This window comes from Pelodiscus sinensis, chromosome 2 (assembly GCF_052426305.1).
Source record: "Pelodiscus sinensis isolate ZL-2025 chromosome 2, ASM5242630v1, whole genome shotgun sequence".
Classification (NCBI taxonomy): domain Eukaryota; kingdom Metazoa; phylum Chordata; order Testudines; family Trionychidae; genus Pelodiscus; species Pelodiscus sinensis.
In genome coordinates, this window is record NC_143053.1 from 228,839,017 (window position 1) to 228,854,993 (window position 15,977).

General features: G+C 42.9%; 1 protein-coding gene across 2 annotated transcripts in view; it reads right to left on the bottom strand.

Moving 5' to 3' along the window:
• Positions 1-15,588, bottom strand: part of MASTL (microtubule associated serine/threonine kinase like) — a 28,244-nt gene extending 12,656 nt beyond the window's left edge. For both annotated transcript variants that reach the window (XM_006115264.5, XM_075922552.2), the window contains exons 1-8: positions 15,418-15,588; positions 13,218-13,355; positions 10,567-10,706; positions 9,694-9,782; positions 6,291-6,397; positions 5,811-5,955; positions 3,356-3,516; positions 433-1,680 (exon numbers count right to left, since the gene is read on the bottom strand). In XM_006115264.5, the coding sequence (XP_006115326.2) occupies positions 433-1,680; positions 3,356-3,516; positions 5,811-5,955; positions 6,291-6,397; positions 9,694-9,782; positions 10,567-10,706; positions 13,218-13,355; positions 15,418-15,588 (2,199 nt within the window). The remainder of the gene's footprint in view (positions 1-432; positions 1,681-3,355; positions 3,517-5,810; positions 5,956-6,290; positions 6,398-9,693; positions 9,783-10,566; positions 10,707-13,217; positions 13,356-15,417) is intronic.
• Positions 15,589-15,977: the final 389 nt, after the last annotated feature.

A 15,977-nucleotide genomic window follows, 5' to 3' on the forward strand; every position in this document is an offset into this window, starting at 1 on the left:
GCTTATTAAACGCCATTTGACACCCCAAAGCAGAACAGCAACTGCCAAACACACAGCAAAATTTATACACTGCACTAGGAAAAGAAGGGTCAAGAAAGAAATGCAAGGTAGCAAAAAATCTAAAGACTCCCACAACAAGTAGCCCAAAGGAAATGTCTCACTGCTCCAACAGTGTGTACTGAGACAAAATTAAAGGACTACATCCCTTTTTAAGTGTCCTCATGTAATTCTGAGCAAAGGATCTTCAGGGAGTATTGCTATGCTCTTGTTGAAAACCAATAACTTAGGCAATGTACATATATCCATTCAGATTTTGACCCTTTGAAAAGCTACCTCTGCTTGTCTTTGTCTGACTGTTTCATACTATATCATCAGATTGAATCAATGACCATGTGTACATGCTAGTTACCTCTACAATACTTGGAGACATACCTGATAAATCTTGTAAGATCTTCCCTTTTGTGCAGGGGTAAGAGCCATGGGATAAGAGCCACTACATGCAGGAGAGAGATCCATTACCTCCAAAGAAGCCATGCTAATTCTTGATGGCTCAGATGCATTGGACACATTAATTGGACTATTATAACTTCGAAAAGCTACAACATTTTTTTTAAGGAGGTTCAAGGTTTTCATCATCTCTTCTGAGGGAGAAGAGATTTTGTCAGTATGAGTTTCAACCAAACATTTCAGGATGTTATCCTGTTCGTGGCACAAATGCTTGCTGTCCTGAACAATATTCTCTTCCCCACCTCTTGGTGAGGCATCTTGGCAACAGGGCGATGTTACTGACATGTCCTCAGTTTTTGATTCCTCAAAGGAAAGTTCTTTAATACTTTTATCCAGATCTGAAAGCTGGTTTTCTAAATGGCTCTCTGTAGCAGAAATCTCAGGGAAGGATAACTCAGAGTCTGCACTCAAAATTCCAAGAGGTTTTTCATCATCAATGCATAAGAAACTAGAGTTAATATATTCCTTTTTACAGTCTTTTTCACAATCTGCAGTTAGCTCATGCATAAGATTCTTAGCTATTATCGGAGTGGCTGACTTTTCAGATGTTTGCTGCCTAGAGATGGATTCTTTAGCTTTTTCTTCATTTTTATGGGTCTCCTGTAGACCTTCACCAGAAAGCATTAAACACTGGATTTCTGTTGTTAAACCTGTGTTTTGGTTTGCCTGATATTCTAAGATTGGACAGCCACGTTTATAGTCTGCATTGGTTTTTTTTACATAGTTAAGTTCTTGAAATGGACTGGTATCAACTAGTTCAAAGCTCCTTTTTACACCTGGCTTTTTAAGAAAGTCTTCCTCTTTTATGCATTTGGCAGGATCAACCAACCATGAACATGACTGCTGACAACTGGAAGATTTTCCTGTCTTATTAGCTATATCAGTTTTACCCACAAGTTTTGCTTCCCAAGCTTTATTATCAGAAAGACATTTTCTGACTAGATCTTTCACATCTGATGCAGTTACAGGAGTGTCCCCTAGATCAAAATTCTCAATTTTTCCATCATGTCTGGAGCCACAGTCATTGCTACCAATGGGAGAGATGGCAAACTCAAGTTCCTTTTTCTTTAAGACTGTTGTGTCTTTTGCATTCAGTAATTGTGTATTAGAAAGCTTTTCTGACGCATTATTACTTGCTGTGCCTGTTCCAGAACACAATGTATCTTCAGTTTCCTGGAAACAAGCAAATTATTTTTTTTAATACAAAGAATTATAAAATTACAACGTTACAGAAATATGCCCCTTCTTGACCTAGCTTAAAAATACTTTATTTCCATCTCAATGGAAAACTGCAGTTTAACATGAAATATTTATCATGACATCAGATCACAAAAAGTCACTACAAATACATTCTAAAAATAAGTAGCTGAAAAAAAAAATCAAACCGGAATCAGTCATTGTGACAGTCTGATTTTGTTTCAAACACACGAAACTTGCTCACTATGATGGCCATCCATGGCCCCAGAACTGCTAGTCTCAGATTACAAAACTGATATATAGTTGCCAAATTTCTAATCACATAAAACCAAACAACTTTGCCCTGCCTCTTCCCAATCCCCCCTCCGAGGACCCACTCCCTGCTCACTCCATTCCTCCCCAATCACTCACTCTTCCCCACCCTCGCTCCGGTTGGGGCAAAGGCTAGGGTGCAGGAAAGGGTGAGGGCTCTAGCTGGGGGTATGGGTTCTGGGGTGGGCCAGAAAAGAGACCAGGATGTTGGAGGGGGCTTTGGGCTAGAGCAAGGCAGCAGGCTCTGGGGTGGATTTGGAATGCAGGAGTGGTTTCCAAGTTGGTAAGTAAAGCCAAAGGGTTTGGCATATGGGAGGGAGATATAGCCAAGACTGGTATTCAGGGGAGAGCACGGGATCCAGGAGGAGGTTCTGAGGTAGGAGAGGGAGCTGTGGTGCGGGAGGGAATGTAGGCTTCATGCAGTGCTTACCTTGGAGTGGGAAGCTCAAATGGTGACATGTCCCTCGGTTCATAGGCATAGGAGCACCCAGGTGGCTCTGTGTGATCGGTGCTGTCTCTGTCTGCATGAGCCACTCCTGTAGTGCCCATTGGCGGCAGTCTGACCTAATTATTCCCAACCAATGGGAGCTGCACAGCAGGCACCCAAGGCAGGGACAGCATGCGGAGCCCCACCTGCCATCCCTCTACCTTGGCACCTGAGGGACATATTGCTGCTTCTGGGAGCTACATGGAGCCAAGTAGGGAGCCTGCCAGCCCTGCTAACCAGACTTTTTAAACAGCCTAGTCTGTGGTACTGACTGGAGCCACCAGTTGAAAACCAGACACTTGTCAGCTAGGGATGTTAAAATATGTTTATTTAGATAAATATGTAACCACTGAAAATTTCTGATACAGATACAGCAGTGCAGCAAGGGGAGGAACACACCATCTCGGTGTGTGCACCAGCTCCCACCTGCCCCCCCATGCTGCTGCTTCTAGTGCTATATCAGAAGCACCAGCATGGGGTGAGAGGGCTCACCTGCATGTAACCGTGAAGGTTAAGCTTGGGCCTCAGCTCACTGATTAACCACGTACACATTTACACTTCCACATCCTTACTGTCAACACTAAGCAAGAACCAGGTTACGGTGTCCATTCAGAAAGCTCTCTTCCATTTCCATTCCTGCAGGCCAATAGGGAGGTGGGAATTTAATTTCTCTTCCCATTGTATTTAATGGGATGAGCATTTGGCTGAAAAACAGAAGGGACAGAGCTACTCCTACTCAAAGTGCACCTAGCCCATCTACCCAACTGTGCCTTGGGAGTAACTGAGGCGTGGACAAGTTGGGAGCAAAAAAGTGCAATGCAAATTATCTGGGAGAAATAAAGTAGTCCTGACCTGTACATCTTTCTCCCACCTGGGACTGCTACAGCATTCCGATTCCATACTGGACATGTGTGTACGTGAATGGCTACTTGCACTGGAGGTACCAAACCTCTTCCTAGTTTGAAGAAGAGTTGGAGTTAAACTTCTGACTGGCATCCCAGCAACATCAAGACCTGTGAAAGGAAAAATAATGATAGTTCAAATTATGACTGAAATATGTAGTGTACATTAGCTAGCTTCATACCAAATCTAAGCAAATACTCTGAAGTTAATCTTTCATAATTTATGTGGCCTAGGAATTGTTTTCATCACCTTTCCTGCACAATAAATTTATCATTTATAAAAAGGTATGATTTACCAAGTGAATCAAAACTAGCACAGCAGTGATTATATTTTGCATTTTAGCTTAGAAATATCAAGACACCAAAGTAAGACCACTTAAATATTAAGACACTCAGAGAAACACTAACATAGTTGCACATCAAATCTGATGCATAAGATTTTTTGATTAATGTTTCTTGATTTAAATAGGCCAGTTGGCTTTACTAGCTTGTACATTCAGATTAAAAATGTGGAATTAGTGATCCAGTGGGAAGAACACTTCAGTTGGAGTCAGCACTGAACAAACACTCCAGATCTAGAGCAGCTGACAGAGGTAAATCACTGTGTGAGAGTCCCCTCCCCCACATCCCCGCAGATCTGACCCCTCCTCCATACAACCTAGATTCCTCCACCCTGAAACCTCCCCTCCCCCAAACCTCTCCTGCTAGTGGGGATGCTCTGGTCAGTGACTCCTACTTTGCGCTGGGCTCAAATGCTAGTTCTGGTTGTGCCAGAAAACAGCTGTGGCTGGGTCGGATCCACCTCAAGAAACCTCCCCTGGCTCCACCTCCCCATCTGAGCGTCCGCTCCCATCACTCCTTCGCCACAGGGGGGGAGCACCTTGTACACCCATATCTCCTGCCAAGTCTCACCCCCCCATCTCCACCCCCAAAAAACCATCCCACAAGCCTCTCGCACCAAACCCTGTTCTTCTAAGCTTCTCTCCTGCATCCAGCCCTACCCCCCTGCATTTAGGCCATGTTCCCTCTAAGGCAGGCCTGCACAACATATTTGGTATGTGTCAGACAAGGAAAGCAAGACACTGAGAAATACAGCAACTGAAATCTGCAGAAGATACAAGTTCTGAACATCTCTGTTTATGAGATAACATCTGACTTTGAAAATGTTGACCTCTATCTCTCCATCTGTAACACAGTGGCCCAATGGCTAGTGCATGGGATTGTGGCTTAGGAGAGCTGGGTTCTACTCCTGGATGTGGCACTGACCTTAGATGAGTCACTGGTTTATACCTCACTTTCCGTATCTATAAAACAGTGGTGATTGTGCTCTCCTTTGTAAAGTATTGTGTGATCTACTGAGGAAAAGTACAGTACGAGAGCTAGGCAAATGCTATATTTACTTCTTGCTTCTGATGCGGTAAAATAATTTATCTACAACATATTTGTTAGCAACTGGTGGGTATGGTGGCACACATCCAAACAAGCGCACATAACCTCTATATTGGTGCACAAGACAAAACTCACTCTGCTCACAGATGGAAAAATCTTAGAGGGAACAATGATTTAGACCCCTACTCCTGCACCCAGACCATCTCCTGCTCAAGTTCTCTGCACTGAACCCTCCACCCTATGCACCTGTACCACCCCAATGATTCCCCCATACCAATGAACTGCAACCAGGTTCAACTTCCTTGAATCCCACACACCCAGACTCTTCCTGCCAAGCCCCTTCACCCCACACACAGATTCCCCGCTGCTGAGTCTCAACCACCTTCACTTGGACCCCCCGCCCTGTAGCAGAGCCCATTGCCCCATAACCCATAGCCCCCCCAACAAGCCCCTGTGCATCTAGATCCCCTCCCCCACATCCAGATCCCCTCCAATAAGCTGTCCTCACTCAGCTGTCCACACAAAACCCTCTCTGCCCACACCTGGATCACCCCCCTTCACCTATATCCTGCCCAAAGCCAGTGTGCTTGTAGAGGGGTAGGGCTCTGGGATGGGTCCCACCCTTGCATTTTTGTCAGGATCTGGTGCAGCCACACCACAGAGCGTGTGTCTGAGGGCTCTGGGGGGAGAAAGGAAAGACGGCTTACAGTGTGATCTTTCATTTCTGTTTGCCCAGTGGCCTGGGACCCCCACTGCCATGCTTTGCATTTAACAAATAACATTTGCAGAATCTTAAAATGTTGTGCACAGATGTTTTATTTATTTATTTGGCCCAGAATTCCCTCAGGAGTAACTAGTCCTAGAGAACATCCTGTGAAAGGTATTGTCTTTTGGAAAAGATGTAAGCTTCATGACTGGACCCACTTAAGCACTTGATTAAGTTTTAAAAAAACCTCACAAACTAATGGTGTTGCTTATTATATGACTTTTTATACTTACATATTTTCAGTACTTACATGATTTCAATAGTTTATTTGAAATAGGGGTATAATCCTTTTGGCCAACAGACATGGGGGAAACCAATCCTTGAGAAAGTTGCAAAGCATCAGCAGACACGGGACTTAAATTAGGTCCTTGTATTTTCCCACCGATTGGAGTATACTATCAAAATGATAGAAACTTTCTTAAACAAATGAATTAAAGTTTGTATATAATGTCTGAAGCTAAAAATGTAGTCTTAAATTTACTCAAAGTTAAATTATAATTGAATTCAGCTGAAATCAAAAAACAAATCTGGCAATTCTCTTATCTGAAGTAAGGTCAAAAGTAGTTTCTGGAACACTCAAGTCAAAGGTATGCGTAGTCCAGTCATAAGATATGCTATTGACTGTGCTCAACTGAGACAGGGCAAAGCCTGATTACTCCAATTTAAGTTCTTCTCATTACCTTAAAAGCAAGCAGTTTGAAGAACACTAACAAATAACTAGATTACTTACAAAACCCAGAGAGCTGATGAGAGACAACACTTGTCCTGGAGTGCGTGAATAATCTTGTTTAGGCTTGGCCATTGATGGCGTAGTAAGGATATCCATCATATTTATCTCTAAAATATGGAAATTAACATCGTGTGTAAAGTTTTTATTTGATTAATTGATACATGAAAAAGTTCCGTCATTAACAGTATTTAAATTCAGTAAACAAAATCTTAGCCATGTGAACCAAATTAAAGGACATTATTCTTAATTCTATATTTTACACAAGCTATTTCTTTATATTATTCATCGCATTTAAGATTTTTCAAAGTCCAATTTTATTTCACAATTTTGACTATTTTTTGCATTTCATCACCATAAAAACCCACTGAAGGCAGTTTTATTTTCAGGTTTTCAAAACCATACTGCTTCGGTCCAGAACTGAGGGAAAGGTTCAGAAAGAACTTTGTACTGATTTTTTTAAAATGATGAAATTAGAGACTTAAGGAATTTTGGGGTAAGTTGATACAGAGTGTATTTTCTGGGGCATACTTAGTGCTGCTCTCTAATTATTGTTTAGAACTAAGAAGTACAGTGACAGACAAAACTGCCATTGTAATTTTCATATAGAGAGACAGACCTATTTTTGGACTGGAGGGGAAGATAGCTAAAGGAATCACACTGGCATGTGCACCATACATTTTTAATAATATTTTCCAACTGCCCTTACAAAGTGTCCATATATAAAAGAGAATGCTACAGAAAGTTTATTTTTTTTAAGAAAAGGGAGTCTGGAAAGTAAATTAGGGATTTCCATATTAAAAGAATATTATGGTTATGTAGTTAACATATAAATTGTAAAATGCCAAAATTAAGCTTGCAAATAGCACCTAGACACCACATCTTCTATGTATGCTTAGCTATCATCATTAGTCACATACTGTTTCACAAACAAGTATACGTGCTTTCCCTACAACCTTAGATACGCATAGCTATTAAACATTTTTTCATTTCTGTAGATTTGTTTGCAGTACTGCAATTATACTAGTTCCAGGACACAAGACTCAAAGGCGAGTTCTGTGGAGCTCAAAAGCTAGTCTCCTTCACCAACAGACAGTGCAATAAAAGATATTACCATATCGATCTTGTCTCCCTATTTTTACTGCAATAACAGTCCTGTAATGTATAATTTTAACAGATTGTCCTCTCAGTGCTCTTCTCGCTAAATCACATTTTAATCAGTCAGCATTCATTCTCATCTATTAGTCAGCATGTTCTCTTTTCGGAGAGTGGTAGATTATGCAATTCAAGGAAAGAGGCTATTAACTATTAAGTTAATTAACTATCAATATAATAAAAAGCCTCATTTCTTAAGTAAAATTAGCTACTAAGAGAGATAATCTGCATGTACCAGCAAACTTATACTATAGGTTGAACCTCGCTAGTCCTGCACCCTCAGGACCTAACTGGTTCCGAATTACAGAATTTTCCACACCACGGGAGGCCAATATTGTCTAGCAACATTACCAACATTTCCACTGCTTACTGGGCTACTAGAGGACATTTAGGGGTAAATTAGAGCTAAATAATAGCACAGAACACTAAGAGCTAGGACTAGTGGCTGTAAACAAGCTTGATGGGACCGTGGGAAAGTTGGCCACCTCCATGAAAAGTAGACATCCAGCTAACTAAAATCATTCTAGACAGATGATTCTGGACCAGTGAGTTCTGGACTAGATAGGTTCAACTTGTATTATGCTAGTTTGCATACTAAATATAACATGTTGTGTAATACTTCCAAACACACAACTGATTTAAATATTGTGAAATAGTACCACAGGGTTACTCAACTTTGGAAGCCCTAGGGGCCACAATGACACTCACAGCACATGCCGAGGGCTGCAACTTAAGTGAGGTTGCATATACATGCAAATATATAGCAAATAGCTTCTTTCACACTGACGGGCATGAATACAAAATTTAAAGCAAAATTACACAACACGCAGGCTCCATTTAAGCCAGTTTTGCTGATATTAATAAAACGCAATATTTACCTGATTTCCACCCACATGACAGCACATTTAATAAGCAACGACAGTCCAGGAATTTAATAATTAACACACATATCAACAGAAGACCATTATCATAACTACTTTTTTGTTTTGGCTCCCTCCTGTGGGCTGCATGTAGCCCACGGGCCACATGTTGAGTAGCCCTGTAGTACAGGATCATGTACTACAGGATAATTATAATACATTATATTAGGAGGGGAAACACAAAAGACCTTGTGTAGAACTTGATAGGGGTGCAAGTATAGTCTGAAAGTGCCAGTTTTCCATACAACCTTAACAGTCTCAATTTTTGTGTAATATAATTATTAGAAAGAATATACTTCCACAGATGTGCATGATGTTTTAGACGGTCCCTCTTCTAAAAACTTAGAATTTACATAAACGCTAAAGCTTTTATAAAAGCAAGTAACATCAGTCAAAGAACTGCACCAGGCATGTGTGGTACCAGTACAATAGAGCCTCAGAGTTATGAGCAGCTTGGGAATGGAGCTTACTTTTAACTCTGAAGTGTTTGCAACTCCAAAACATTGTAGCTGTTGTTTTAACATTGAATACACGGGTAGCAGGTTCATGAAGCAGGGGAAGGCACTTCCTTCCCAAACTGCCAGCCTGGCCCCACCCATACTCTGCCCCCAGAATGCTGCCTCCGAACGTCCTTTCTCCTTGTGCTCCTGGACCGGGGAGGCTGGGGTTGTATGCTACCTGCCCTCCTCATGCTCCCTGTAATGTGAGGGGTGGGGTCTAGGCAGAAGGGGCTGCACTAGAGGCAAGGTTAGAGGCTTGCCTCTCCCAGCCCTACCTTCACCCCCAGCCCATGATTGACTTAATACAGATATGAAACATCGCTATGCACAAGGCTCGACGATCGTGGCAAAAGCCACTCGCCAGCCCCACACTGCGCATGCGCAAGACCCGCACTGCGCATGCGCAAGACCGCCAGTGAACAGGACAACCGGCTGAAATCTACTCGCCATGGGCAAGGAGATAAGCGTATTTGTCATGCCCTGGCTATGCAAAAGAAAAATGCTGCTTTCCTTTTTAAAAAATAGTTCATCTTTAACACAGTACTGTAATGAATTTGCTTTTTTAAAAATCTCTGCTGCTGCCTAATTGCATACTTCTTGTTCCAAATGAGGTGTGTGGTTGACACACTAATGTTCATAACTCTGAGGTTCTACTATACTGATTACGGATTAGAAATACTGATTAGTTATATTTGTAGAATGCCTGGCTCAGGGGACCCTGTTTTTGATTGGGGACACTGCACTGCAGTGGAATCTAAAAATATCAAGAATATTAAAACATGATATGCAGAAGCTAGTGATGAACCACAGGTTCATTGATTCAAATCTCACCTCTGTTCAGAGTAACTCTGGAAAGACCGAAGTCTGTCAATTTAATATGACCCTGATTAGATATTAGCATGTTGTCTGGTTTCAGGTCCCTGCAGATATAAAGACAGTGAAATAAGATTGAAGAATAGACAATTTAGCATAAGAAAGAACGGAAGAAAAAGCATTATGTAGAAATATTACTCCAACAACAGCAGAGGCATTTATAACTCTCCATGATCGATATTAGGGCCTCTTTCCTATTAGAAAACCTTTTTTAAAGTTCAGATTCTAGAGATATGTCAGAAATTAAATGTGGCTAGCATTAAAGTGCAAAGAACACCATGTAGCCTGAAATATATGCCAGAAGATTGCTGTGTCTCAATTTTAATCTCTTTGGCAGCATCTCAAACTGTGCCACGGAGGACTACCAAATTATTAGTACTTACTAATATTTGACATTAAGCATTACTAGCTATTGGCTATTTCAAAATGTATTCCTTGAATAAACTGAAGAGACTATTTCAACCTCTTACTCCAACATCATCACAGGGAAAAAAGTGGACTCCCTCCCTTTTTCTCCCAAATCCTCCCACTGACTTGGAGCATTCATGGGGACTGGAGACAGGCAGAGTAGCTCAGATCCTTCTTTTATTCCCTTGGAGAGATGAATAAAAAAAGACTGAAAGTTCCTTCTCCCTTCAAAAACTAGGAAAGGGACAGAAATTCACCAATATACATTCAGGGACTGATGATGTGAGAGCCTGATTCCACAAGAATTACATGGCGAGTAGACTGCATTATTTGTCAAGCCCTGCTCATACCATAAAATGAGCTTTAACAGACATTTAACAATGTATTGGTTTGCAACCATAAAACTACATATTAGATTTTTACCTGTGGATTATCCCATGCCTGTGAAGGTAATCAAGAGCCAATGCTGCTTCAGAAATATACTTCACTGCCATTTCTTCATCAAAATAGCCATATATGTGGAGAAGAGATTTGACATCTCCACCAATAAGATATTCCATCACCTGCCATTGAAAAAAACTTAATTTTTAAAATGAAATGCTATTTTTAGATGTGATATTTAAGATTACACAATTATTACCTACCCCTTTTTCTTTTCAATAGAGGATTATTTCACATGGGTAAAAGTAGCTAAAAAGCATTTTTCTTGTAGCTAAACTTATTTCCCAGACAAGTCATTGAAGCTATGCTGAATTATATTGTTTTCTGTTTAGAAGAAATACCCCAAATGACACAGCCATCAAAATATCTGATGCACAGAGAAGCTTTTTATTGCTTCTTTTTGTAAACTCATCAGCTTTTCAATAAGTTTGGTTGATAACAAATAATATTTCCCATCACAGGAAATATAATTTCATTAAGCAAAATCAGTGTCAGTCCAGAGTAATCACCCAAGTCTCACAAAATATGTCTTATCAAAAATAAAATACATTAACGATTGATTTTTGTAAGTATAGCTATATGATACAAAATCCAGGGCCAGATTTTTCAGAGATAAGTAATTCCCAAAATTATGTATGTGACTAGAGTAATTGTGCATTCAAGAGACTGGAGAGACTAATTATGAACATGCTTAAAACCCCAAATGTAAAAATTGAGCTCTGTTTTTCCTTGACATAATTGGGGCAATAACAAATGGTCTATCATCCCTGCATTAAACTTATTTTAAAAGGTTAACTTTTTAAATTGTAATTTATTTGGGCTGGCCAGATCAATATTAATGCTATTTCAGTTTCTAAAGACCAATACATCTTGATTAAATGTAATGCAAAATTATATGCTATATTCCAGATATTAAGAGAATAGCACATTTCACAAAAGCAAGATTTCACAAATCTACTCGCCAAAAGTAAGTAGGAAGCTTTTTGCATCAACAAAGTGTCTTCCTCATCACTTCTGGCAGAATCTAGGCCTATATTTAGGGCTCATTTTTACCATCATAGGATTTTAAAAATAGTAAATTTCATTATTTTGGATATTTAAATCTGAAATGTCATGGTCTTGTAATTGTAGGAGTCCTGACCCAAAAAGGAGTTGTGGGATAATGGTGTTACAAAATTAACAAGGTTATTTTAGAGGGGTTGAGGCTTGTGGTGCTGCTACCCTTACTTCTGTGCTGCTGATGGTGGAAGTGCTGCTTTTAGAGCACTGGGCAGCTGGAAAGCAGTAGATGCTGGCCATGAGCCCAGCTGTGAAGGCAGAGCCACCACGAGCAGTAGCACAGAAGTAAGGATGACATAGTATGGTATATTAACCTCCTTATTTCTGCCCTGCTATCAGAAGCCTTCACTCTCCAGCTGCCCAGCTCTGAAGGGCATGGTGTAGTCTTGCCAACCTTTCTTCTGTGCTGCTGCTAGCAAAGCACTGCCTTTAGAGCTGGGCGCCTGGCCTGCAGCTGCTTGTCTCCAGCCACCTACTTCTGAATGCAGCATAGAAGTAAAGCTAGCAATACCATGATTCTCCTGCAACTCCCTTTTTGGTCAGGACTCCCAATTTGAGAAATGCTAGTCTTCTGCATAAAAGCTGTATAATATATGGTAAAAAGCATATGGAAGACCAGACTTCACGATCTGTGATGTGTTTTTCATGGCCATGAATTTGGTAAAGTCCTCCCGACATGCCTGTCAAAATATAAGAAGCCTGTGCTAATCCTAATTTTACCCTTTAATCATCCCATTCCTACCTCAATTATCTCTGCACTTTAAGTACAAGCACCAAGGCTGTGTCTACACTGGGACACTTATTCCGGAAAATCAGCCGCTTTTCTGGAATAAGCTGCGAGCTGTCTACACTGGCCCTTGAATTTCCGGAAAAGCAACGATGCTCTACTGTACAAAATCAGCCGTTATTCGGGAAAAACTATTCTGCTCCCGCTCGGGCATAAGTCCTTATTCTGGAACACTGTTCCGGAAAAGGGCCAGTGTAGACAGCCCAGTAGTCTTTTCTGGAAAAAAGCACCGATCGCAAAAATGACGCTCGGGGCTCTTTTCCGGAAAAGCGCATCTACATTGGCCATGGATGCTTTTCCGGAAAATGGGCTTTTCCGGAAAAGCAGCCTGCCAATGTAGACGCTCCTTTTCCAGAAATACTTATAACGAAAACTATCCTGTTTTAAGCATTTCCGGAAATTCATGCCAGTGTAGAGACAGCCCAAGAGTATATATTTTAATGTTCGTGATCTACAGTCTCTCTGATCCCACAATCTTAAATATATGGCTCATTTTTATTTTTGACCCAGAATTGAGCTAGACATTCTTGACCAAAGTTAGCTACCTGGAAGGATTCTGCTGTTAGAAAGGAGAGGCTAAAAGGAGTCAGGGAGACAGAAGATATTAATTCCACATAACTACTCTAATTGAGACCTCACATTGGATGAGAAATTAAATGAAATTACCCAAATACCCAATCCTTGTTATTGCATGATCATATTTTCATACATTACAATTCTTCTAACGAACGTCATTCTCCACTGTGTTTTCAAAGTCCTCTTAAAGCATTGCAAATCATTTACTCACCAAGTAGACATTGTTCGCTGACTGAAGTGAGTAGTATAAATGTACAATGAAAGGACTTTTGCTGAGAGCCAATGCGTCTCTCTCTGCCTGGACCTGGTGAACCATGTTTTTATTTATAAGGTCAGCTTTTTTGACCACCTGCAAAACAATTAATGAAGAAATAAATTCACAGTAATAATACAAGTGTTGAGAAGGACAGTCAGTTTCCTAGATACTTTCCTTTAGTCAAGTCACTCAGTTCCCTGTCTCAATGACATTTTTACTTTCTGCTCTTGTATTGTGGGGCTATGGTTTAGGATGGGAGGCAGGTGGGAGTCGATACATGCATGAAGCCAACTTTCCTCTTGAAAGCTAGCTTTATGCGTGTACATCAGCTCACGTGGAGCTGCCTGCCCTCCCCCCATGCTGCTGCCTCTCTGGGGGGTAGGGGCAGGTGGGAGCCGATATGTGTGGGGAGCATGTGCCCATCCATGAGGGTTAACCAATGAGCCCAGACTCATCAGGTGGCCATGTACTTGAGTACATACTCAGATCCCTAGTGCAGACATAGCCATGGCTCGTCGAACCATGGCGAGCCCTGCTTGCCAGCTGCACTGTCCGGCGATCGCCAGAACCCGGCTCTTCCGGGTTACAATCTACTTGCCACGGGCGAGTAGATTGTATTATTTGTCGAGCCCTGGAAATAGCCATATTAAGTCAATATAGTGGGCAATTTACATCAGTGGGAGACTCTTATAGAATTAGGTACACAAAAACTGCCCTTAACTTCTAACTCTAGTGCAGATCAGTCTTGGGCCACACAGATGAAAGGCGGGCAGGCAGAGACAATCAAAGTACCAGACACAGCCTGCGTTGAGAATATTGCAGGGCACAACAGGGAGTAGCAAGGCCAGATAATGTACAGCTGCAATAGGGATGTAAATCACTGGTTGAGTTGAGAGGCCAAACACACAGCATGAAGAAGCTGGGCCCAACTGATCTCTGGGGCCAGGTGTTCTGCTTCAGGCCCTCCAGATTAAGACACACATTGCAAGGCTGATTTACTCCTCCTTCCCCGGCCCCCTCCAGCTCTGCCCAGCTATTCCTAGCAAGAAGGGGGAAGAGCCTCCATAAACCTGCCTTGCCTAAGGCTAATTTAGGCTAGAGCTGCCAATGGTCTAATCCAGTGTTTCTTAAACTATGTTCCACGGAATACTGGTGTTCTGTGAACAACTCACAAGTGTGCTGCAACCATTTGGAAAAATAATTCAAAGTTTTACAATAAATAACCATGTTATGATAATAGTAATGGAAAATACTGAAACAATTTTATTTCTACAGCTCAGCAAGGTTGGCTAACATTATGTCCCCTCTCGTCTCTAATCTTCTTCTCCTATCTATACGGCAGCATAGAAAACAACAATGAAGTGCCACACTTATTTTTTGAAGAACATTTTCATAGGTGTTCCGCATAAAAAATATTCTAGTTTGGTGTTCCATGGTCTCAAAAAGTTTAAGAAACACTGGTCTGATCTCATAGAGATCAAGGACCCTTGCCCTGCCTCTTTCCCACCCCTTCTTCGAGGCTCAGCACCCCACTCACTCCATGCCCCCTTTCTGTGATGCTCACTCTCCCTCACCTTCGCTCATTTTCATCAAGATGGAGCAGGGAGTTGGGATGGAGGAGTGGGTGTGTGCTCTGGGCTGGGAGATGCGGGTGTTGGAGGGGCTATAGACTCTAGGAAGGAGTTGGGTGGGGGCTTGGGCTGGGGTATGCAAGGAGATAAGGGGGCAGCACTTACCTTAGGCAGCTCCCAATAGCAACCAGCATATCCTTCTGGCAGCTGCTCATGGGGCGGGGAGGCGGGGTGCGCAGCTATCTGCAAGCCACTGTCCCCCCCCCCCCAACGGTCACAGTTCCCAGACGTTGGGGAGACGGGCAGTCAGCACGCGGGGCGGGGCACCCCCCGCAGGGACGCAGTGAGCGGGAAGTGTCTTAGCCCTGCTGCACTGCCGGTCAGTGCCTCAAACCCCTCCCGCGGCTGGGAGAAGCCGCTTGGGGGAGACAGGGCTTGGTTATGGGAGAGTCCCCGCGAAACGGGGAGGGCTGGCAGCCGAGCGCTGGGGGCCTGCTGAGCCCGTCGCGCTCCGGGTGTGGCTGCGGGAGGAGCGCAGCGACACCCCCAGCCCAGCGGGCCGGGCCCAGCCCCGCCACTCTCACCTTGACGGCGTAGAGCTTCCCCCCCTTGCGGCCCAGATAGACCTTCCCGAAGGCGCCGCGGCTGATGGGCTTCACGATGGCGAAGTCTTCGATGGAGGGCGGCTGGGGCACCGCGATGCGCTTCACGCGCGCAGCGCCCCCCTCCTCAGCCGCGGGTTCCACCGTCCCCATCGCGCGGCTCTGCCAGAGAAGCTGTGCCCCGCGACAATTCAAAGCTAAGCCCCGCCCCGCCTGTGGGTGACGTCACTGCCAACTGACCGTAGAAGGCAGGGTCGAATGGGACTTCCCGAGAGAGCTGTAAGCGTCAGGGGGCGGAAACCAGCATGTGCGCATGCGTCATGCTTACTCTCGCGGCAAGCAGCCTACACAAAGACAATCAAACGAAGCTGTCTCTGAAACCACCGATCGCAGCGTCATCTCTATCTTTAAACGCAAGTCTTCCTACTCTGTAATACCTCCGTGCAGCTGATCCCAGGGAAACCGCTCCCAGCGACTGCTTCTACTATGTAATGTAACCAATAACTCACACCCTGTTGCAACTACTTCTAGTGCAGTGGTCT